This window comes from Haliotis asinina, chromosome 2 (assembly GCF_037392515.1).
Source record: "Haliotis asinina isolate JCU_RB_2024 chromosome 2, JCU_Hal_asi_v2, whole genome shotgun sequence".
Classification (NCBI taxonomy): domain Eukaryota; kingdom Metazoa; phylum Mollusca; class Gastropoda; order Lepetellida; family Haliotidae; genus Haliotis; species Haliotis asinina.
This window is the reverse complement of record NC_090281.1, coordinates 54,264,162-54,273,532: the sequence shown is the minus strand read 5'-3', so window position 1 is coordinate 54,273,532 and position 9,371 is coordinate 54,264,162. Positions and strand designations below refer to the sequence as shown.

General features: G+C 40.4%; 1 protein-coding gene across 1 annotated transcript; it reads right to left on the bottom strand.

Moving 5' to 3' along the window:
* Positions 1-2,032: 2,032 nt before the first annotated feature.
* LOC137272694 (acid-sensing ion channel 4-B-like) lies at positions 2,033-8,952 on the bottom strand. Its single transcript, XM_067805076.1, has 9 exons — positions 8,876-8,952; positions 7,632-7,794; positions 6,379-6,916; positions 5,690-5,788; positions 4,984-5,164; positions 4,095-4,151; positions 3,035-3,197; positions 2,358-2,449; positions 2,033-2,178 (listed from the first exon to the last, which is right to left on the bottom strand). Exons 2-9 carry the CDS (start codon positions 7,787-7,789, stop codon positions 2,033-2,035), a joined length of 1,434 nt encoding a protein of 477 aa, XP_067661177.1. The 5' UTR covers positions 7,790-7,794; positions 8,876-8,952.
* Between the last annotated feature and the right edge of the window lie 419 nt (positions 8,953-9,371).

Here is a 9,371-nt window from a genome sequence, read left to right as displayed (position 1 = left end):
TGTCTTTTATGAAATATTTATATTACCGTTGTAGAGTTACATGAATACGTGATGTGATGGAAAGTTCTTTTCTAACGTCGTTGATTGGGAGGTTATTTTTACTGGTACTTATCAAATATAAATCAACACCTCCTGTTTGGTTTGGTTTAAATAGTGGTAAAGATTTTGAATTAAAATTTGAATATGTCCCATGAGTTTTGTTGTGACATCCATATCCGAAAACGATATACATTAAGGTGGTCACTGACGTATGTTCACTTTGGTGGTATATTGTGGCAATAGTTCCACATGATGCTCCATAGGTACCAGGATCCGGTACCCCTGTGTTTGACTTATGATTATAGGTGTTTTTACACTATAGCCCCATGATTGCTTGTAAGCTTTACCATCAATCAAGATTTTCGACTTCATTTTGGGTAACCAAGGGTCATGCACTTGAAATACTGTTCGTGACGGGAATGCTATCTCACTTTCGTCTTCCATTTAGCCTCGGACGGTAGCCCAGGAGGTTCGATTCTTCACCAGAGTGTTGTGTGGGAATTCACGTTTGGTGCCCCCATATTGTAACTGACCCGTGAGTGAGTGAGTTTAGTTTTACGTTGCACTCAGCAATATTCCAGCTATATGGCGGCAGTCTGTAAATAATCGACTCTGGACAAGACAATCCAGTGACCAACAACATGAGCATCGATCTGTGCAATTGGGAACCGATGCCATGTGTCAACCAAGTCAGCGATCCCGTTAGTCGCCTCTTACGACAAGCATAGTCCCCTTTTATGGTAAGCATGGGTTGCTGAAGGCCTATTCTACCCCGTTACCTTCACGGGTTAACTGACCCTTGAAGATTCAGATTAGAGTTGGTCTGTTTTCGGAAGAGCCGACAAAAGGGATCGGGTGGTCAGGTTCGCTGACATGGTGAACAGAAGTAGTCATGTCAGTATCTCAATTGCGAATGTCGTGGTGGTCATCACTGAAATTGTCTGAACCACACTCATTTGTTTACAGACCGCCCCAATATCGCTGAGATATCGGGTAGGGTGGCCTAGTGGTGAAAGCGTCCGCTGGTGACACCAAGACCCGCGTCCGATTCCTCAAACGAGTACACTGTGTGAAACCCAACCTTCTGGTTCCATGGTGTACTGAAGCTCACCCTTGGGGTTTACAAACTTTAACAAGGAACATACTTATAGCTTAGGCAACAATTTACTTAGTTTAAGAAACGCGCCATTTATGTATATAAAAAAAAACACAACAGAAATAGCATCACCAACAACAAATACATGCGAAGGCTGACGTGGGTATCTATGGTTCATCGATGGCCAAGCTCCGGACCAAATCTTCACCAATGTCCAGAAAACATGTATCGGTAATTTCAAGAATGTATAAAACAGTATTCTCGTAGACAATTTCCAGTCACCAAAGAATATTACACGAAGCCTACGAAACATCAACAGACTGATCTGGCTTGTTGTTTCCAATGCAAATAATTGTTAGCAGGTATTATAACAGTCGAGATACTCACATGAAAAAAACCCAAAACCAACAAACCAGCAACCAAACACACAAAATATAAAAACAAAAACAAAAAGAAACGTGGCGCCATGTGTCAGATTTTCCAAGAACATTCACCACGTCCAGCTTGTTAGAAATCCATGTAACTGACAGTTTGACCCGTCGATTATACATACACCTGCCAATAAATTAAAGCGTCAGATCTATTTCCTAACATAAGTCAAAGGTGAACGATGGAATCGTCCTTAGTGCACAATGCCATGCAATATAATGAAAGAATCAAAATAAAAAAAGATAAAAATATCGTATACAATTTACGTAGATCGATGCTAATGACGTTGGTCACTGGATGGTCACTGGATGGTCTGGTCCAGACACTAATCCCAGACCCCTGTCATATGACTGGAAAATAGCTCAGCCGGCATTAAACAACAACCAGAACGACGCGTGTTGGGGCATAGAAAGGTATCTCTTCATGATAGCTGTATTCGGTATAACATGTAAGGGGAAACTGCAATCTCTACCAACTGCTGATTCTGTTACGAGCTTTTATTCCTCTACATTTGTCCAAGAGGAAGATGATGATGAATACCAGGAGTTCCGCGATCTCTGCCACTGTCAGGATGCTGGCTCCGAGACACAGTCCCATCTGACCCCCGACATTGGCTGCAACAACAACACCATCACATCAACATCTACGTCATCACAGAAATGAACTTTAACAATTTTGAAAAGGGCATTAACAGTTAAACAGTTGTCATAGGGTGCAGGCTCCAGGTTCCCAGGTTTAAAGACGCATGGAACTTTAACAAGTGGATAATACCTGATTGTGAAATAATACTTACAAAACAGAGAGGCCACGGTATATTGAGGTTGTTGTGTGATTGATGTCACCATCATCTTGTCGTAAAACACTTTCAGCTGCAGAAAGTTGCTTCTGAATAACAGACAAATAGTTATACATTTCTAGCACATTTTCTGGGGATAAGGCCGCTGACATTTTCAAAACCCATGAACATGGCAGTGAAATACAATAGCTCGACATCTACGTCAGCCTGCGATTCAAAGCAGTCACCACCGACGTGAGCTAAAAGGGATGGACAACTCCATAGACTGATCAGATGCCATTTACATGCCCGATATGACGTCAGCCTAACAACGGTGTACTCGTTCTTTTTGAAGCCTGAATGGCAGGGTGTGCCGAGAGCGATACTTTTAAAAAGGCATTACCCATTTTCGCCAACATAATTCAACAATAAACCATTATGTTTGAAGCAAGTAAGATCGACATTGAAGCTTTTGTGAAGTATTGAACCGTGCAATTTGGGTGAATGTGGGCGAAATTCATCAAGATTGAAACCTACGGAAGATATAGTGTGAGTATGTTAACGACGAAACACTTTTTCACATTAATGTCATATCTCCTAGAGTCGACAGAACTATCCCAAATGTGTCATGAGCAGTTGTTAAATAAATTACTATTAAAATTTGTTAACAAGTCTGAAAAACACGAAAGTCATACGTCATACTCTCCCTGTCCCTTGCCCTCGTGTCATTGAGAAGCGAAGATTCCCATTTGTCGGCAGGGAAGGAACTGGAGGACACCTGGGCTGTGTACCGGTCGAACACGCACTCGCTGAGACACCTACACTCCTTCACAAAGGTACCATTCTTGGACAACGATCCTCGTGAAAGAAAACGTACTTTACGTAATGTTTACACGATTAAGATATTTCCAATTACACTACAACTTGACTAGCCGATACTTGTAGTCTCAGCAAAGTGGTATGCCTAAGTTTCAACCACTGGGTTACCCAACCAGGACCTCGGTCTTGACTCAGGTTAGCTGTTGAATGTGGTTTTCAACCAGCTATAAGAGTTGATTGATAAAGTCTAAGCCTCAACAAGATGTCTGTGTAATATACACACCTGATGCTATTGAATAGTGGATCAATGTATTCATGCTAAACAAGAAAACTTTTGTCGTTTCTTTCCACTTTGTCATTTCATGTTGTTTTTTCTTGAAACCGGAAGTGTGGTTTTTCTTAACATGAAGTACTTTCTAAAGAGATTTACAGCTAAACAGTTTTAGCGAGGCAGAGGGGGTTTTCAAGACGATCCCTGATCTGCAAGTTTTGTGATGGAAGCAGTTCTTGCAATCGACGCTATGGCGATGGCGTACTGGGGACTGACTGCTTGGTCAGCATTTAATAACAAGGAAGTCTATCCTTAATTATCAGAGACAGTTTTGCAATGAAAAATAACTTAACCTTTTTAATCATCTTAAAAAACCTGTACGAAGCACATGTCTCGTTGTAAGCTAGCAATGTTTGAAGCTGATCTAGAAAGGTTCTTTGAAAGACTAGCCACTGTGGGGATTGTCTATACAACAATCTTGATCTCTGTGTGTTTATCAAAATGCTTGATTTGTCCTGAGGTCACAGACCCTTGCTTATTTTAATCTCTTGTAACAGTGAAACAGTAGGTTGAGGTGACTAATGTTTTTGGAGAAAAGACTCCGGGGTTTGTCTGCATTTGTGTGTGTCCTATTTGTCCTAGGGATAAGTAACCAATATACTCACTGACAGCAGGATTGTAACAACTATCGAGTTTCACTAGAGAGCACAGAAGACCATCCACTGAAATAGAAATAAAGTAATCAAAATCAGAACCATGGTGAGTTGTCGACATGTGAGACAACACTTTCTTCGTGAGAGTGTGAGATGAGAAAGTTTACTCACAGAGTCCATTTGCACTTACAGCGTACATTTGCACTCACCTGTCGAAGCACGATTCTATATATTCAAACGACAGACGAGTGTCAACATGTGTCAACACCCTGGTCAAGTGACTTACTTAGTATGTGACTTTGTCTAACCTTACTTAACGGCTCTGTGGAGGGTTATTGGCATCCTTCAAAATGGTTCTGGCACCGTTCCTATAGGACTGCAGTATTCCACTGAATATGAACTGTGCCTCATTTGCACACGTGGTGTAAGTGTCTCCGTAGTGTGAGTATCACCTACCTGGGACGTACGCTGCAATACGTCCACACTCTTTAAATAGTTTCGATCTGAATACCCTTCATGACGCAATGGTCGTAGGTGTATAGCATTGGATAAGATGGACACGAAATACACAGCAAACTAGCACCATTTCGTGTTAATTTCCGACTACTTATTGTATATTTACACACATTAAAGGTTGAGATTAAGTTCATAAGTCTTAAGGTTAAACGCGCGAACAACACCACGTGTCCTTTTCTTGTGCAGAAAATACTGGATTGATTGGCCTTAGAAGGTTTGTTTTATTGTGCCATATCATAATCACGTTTGCACATTCATTAAACTTTATATGCAGGTGCAGGTGCTGACCTAAAGTGACCATGCAGACTATGAATGCATGTTATATAAAATATAACATTGTTAAGTCTTTATATGTGAATGTCTCCCAAATCTGTCCTACACCTACCTGGGACATACGGTCCGACACATCCACACAGCTTAAATGCCGTCATATGAATACACTCCATGAAGCAATGGTCGTAGGTGTAGGGTGAGTAGTTCTTCAGGGGATTCACAAAATCGGGACTGTTTGTGTCCAAGCAAGCAGTGTCATCAAATGCCATGTAGGGGGAGGGCTGGTAGTGATACTAGAAACAAAAGGCAATGATGTATTTGAAATGTCTTGAAATTGGGGGCCAAATGCATGCAGCAGGTTGGGCATTGTGGAGGATATGACAACCTTATATACAGCGACCTAACGTAATGACGCGGTGCAGTAGCATCACTAATGAACTACTTCATATACGCGTAACCGGAAACGACGATGTATGCATGTCAATGAGTACACTTGTAAAAGATAAATTAAATATTTAAATATTTACAGTAAGCTGATTACATGATGAAATTTATCAAAGTTTGATCATTCTTCTCTAGAGCTCCAAACGTTCTTAGTGGAATAAATATGATCTTTCCTTGACTTCCTAATATTGAAAGTGTGTCACCAAGTATTTAGAATATATACTGAAACATACCCACCTTGGAACTGGACTTCAGCAACAAGTGTAGCCTCGAAATTGAAACATCACCACCATGTAGCTGCAATGTTTCTGAGTGCGGCCTACAACCCCCCCCCCCCCCCCCCCCCCACCTCACACACACACAAACATACCCACCTGAAATTTTTGTATGGCAACATATGTTGAGAACCCGGGTGCAGCCGTCACGACAGTGGAACTGGCGTCTGGGTTGACGTCCGGATGATGGAGGAGTATCTGCAAACATACACAGAACAGTTCTATCTCTCCTTTTTATATTGTAAGAACTTTTTATAAAAATCTTGAGCACACATACTCAAACGTTTGCTACATGAACCTAGATTCCAACCAGCTACTCAAAAGTTTATGGAACGGAAGCTTTACTTTGATCCATTATTCCTACACGGATGTGGGCTTGAGGGACATTTTACACAAAATCAGAATCCTGAAAAGTAGTTTTCGTAACCTTCAGTGGAGATTTAACCATCGGATTAGCATAAAATGTTTGTGGTTGTAATTAACCAGTTTATGGATGATCAATTCCGGTCCAGCCGGAAGAGCCATTCTAAATAAATAAAGGTCAAGGTCTTGACAGGTGAATCAATTCATGGAGACCATGTGGCCAAATTCATCTTTTCGGTATGTTTCGCAGTTGATAAGATAAACCCAGTTTATGTACGTGTAAATAATATCTGTCAGTTCTAATGACCGTTAGCTGCTTATTTCAAACCTTCAACAATGAAACTTCCGATGTTTGCTTTTCAGTTTGAAGTATGTGCACACGGCGTTAATCCGCTGGGGTGTTACTTTGTGCAGAGGCTATTTACCTTAATCCCTGCTGCCCTGTTTCTGATGAAGGTGTAGTCGTTCTGGTTGATGTTGAAGGTGACGATGAGGTTTGCTTCGTCACCTGGCATGAACACACTTTTATTGGCATTGAAGTTGAAGGTGTGGCAGAGCCCCTCATAAGTGAAAATTGGTTTGAAATCGGTCATACAATTAAAGATGTCACCACCAAAGACACATTTAAACAACATCTCGGAGCCTTCCATTGACATGTTCTTCAACCATTCTATAGACAACGGTCCCTGAAACACTTCTGAAGTCAGATGAGAAAATGAGTCTTTTCCCGCCATTCCTTGGGAAATATTAAAAAAATAGTTCTCCATTTCTGGGTAGACGTCAAGGCGAGTGTTGTTGAAGGTGCATCTGTTGCAGATAGTGACGGCGGGGAATGTGATTGAATGTTTGATTTGGGGGGTGATCTTGGTGACGGTTGGGTAGCTGTAGTAGGTTCCTATCTCTGTGACAAGGTTATAGACGAGAAACCCCGTAGTTGAACACAAGGCCAAGATCCATACCAACCTGTTGAAGCAAGAAGACTAAAAATGGAAGTCCTTGCCCACAAATGCCACGGTAGAAACATGAGTACATTATAAATTCTGTGGGGAAATTTAGAAAATTCTTTCTCCAGAATCATTGGGGCAAATGCAATGAGCCATGCAAGATGCAAACAAATGTGATGTGGTTTGATGGATTCGTACCTGCTTCAGAGATGTGAGGAGACGGCGCCTTATCGCTTAAATCCCGATAAAATAGCTTGTATGTAATGTGTCAAATTATATATATTCTGTTTGAAACGCATACAGTGTGGTCTCAGTTTCTACACCGTACCGGACCACAATGCTATATAAGTGTTTGTTGTATGTGAATAAGGAGCTGGAGGATACAAATATGCTGAGTTAAATATGCAGATAAAAAGAAACAAAAGCGATTTAAAACAACAAACAAAAACAAAAACAAACAAACAAACGTTGATTGTTTGTTTGAGATAACTAACTTACTTCAGATATTTATATGATTTCCTTATGAAATTAATCAGTAGATCCATTACTCTTTTCCAGTAGTAGTTATTCATAAAATATCAGTCTCCGGTTCGTCCGGAAAGCATTTAAAAGTAATCTTATATGTACATGTTAGTATTACATCGTGCATATGAAGATAATTATAAGAATGGTTCGTCTTGATATTTACGGTCATATATAGTCCGCATGTACATGTATAACACCCTCACACCTACCCACGAACAGAAAACGGATTGCATGAAGGGAGTTTAATCTTATCAACAGCATGAAGGCCTGTAGTCTGGCTGAATTCAATCCACAGATCTTTAAGTCCATATGCTGGCGAAGCGCGATGTGCATCAGAGGTGACGGTGTGTGCCCTCTTCTCATCCATTATGCCTGAAAGCGAAAGTGTATTTTATATCGAATCCACATACAACGAGCAAGAACACATTCAAACAGTCAGATCTGTGACCTACACTAGTGGCGCACCTAGATTGATCACCTGGTGTCATCACTAACGCTAACGAGTAAGACTCTACTACCCTTTGAATACAAAGTATGAATGCACTTTGGGCTGAATTTTCATTTGCTGTTTGTCATCGCCCGACCGACCCTTAATTCATTCCCTACCTCCCCTAAAACTACATTTTTCTCATTCCATCACTGCCACATCGAACTTGGACGTACCGACTTGCCACATAAAATGTTACCAAACAAAAAAGTGGTCAGATTTATTTGTTTTGACAACAGACCGGCCGTGACGTCTGCTACTGGCATATCAGACGAAGACGAAAACAAACATCTGGTCTGTTTTGAAGTATCACCTTCTTATCCCTTTCAAAGTGGGAGTACTGTCTTCACAATTTGATAACCTTTTACCATTTATGAACTCTGTAAACTCATGCAAGTCCAATATATTTGTGTTAGATACACTGGTCAATACTATTTGTATTTACGTAAGGACAGGCTATATACTTGAACTTAAAACTACATTTGATTCCATCAATAGAAAAAGTAGCATTATGTATGAACTGTGGACTGGCAATGTCAAAGGTGGTGACTTTTCATATGAATTAGAAGTATGTACACATGTGTGAACGGAGTAAAACAGGATTACCACATATCAACACTGTCAATTTCATTGTACGTTAATGATTTTACTGAATTTGTTTATGATGTGAACATAGATGTATTGACCAAGGTCTCTCGACTTGTCATGTTAATGTTCCATGACCATATGTTTCTGTTTGATGGCACTGTCCGACACACACAAACACACATATCACATCAAACCCAGATAGTGTTTAATATGTCACGCTCTCAGCTATCACACTTTGCACCTAGGGATAAACTTAGGTGCCTGTCTTTCAAAACTAGACACTGATTTCAGAAACTCGGTGTCACTGCACTCAAGTCTTGTGCCTAACCTAAAATGACATCTAACAACAAACAAACAATACAACCGATGTATCCTTACCTTGAATTCCGAAGGGAAAAACCTAACCTACGCATTGAACACGCTCAAAACGAAATCAGCTGTAAATAGGACCTACATTCATTTGTCACCCAAGGCTACCTAATCTTCAACGAAATATGTTCTGTGCTGTATTTTCCTGCAGTAACACAAGTAATGAATTCAGTCGTTAATTACAAGCGCTTCTGTTCTTCTTACCCTGCGTCCACACGTCACATAACGCGAATCACAACATTATTAAAACATATTATGGTAACGATTCCCTAGTTCCATGAGCTTGGGTAACAGTGACTATAGTTGAAAGTAATTATTCCTGCACAGCTAGAGACCTGGATCAGCTCTGACTTCAATACCATAGTTTATGCATGGGTAGATTTGTCACTGCCTAGAAGATTTATCGATCAAGTAGTAAGTGAGTTATTATTAAGCGTCAATATTTAAACATAAACATCTGTCAGGACAGTAAAAATAACACAGTACCACGGATTTATAAATTTAT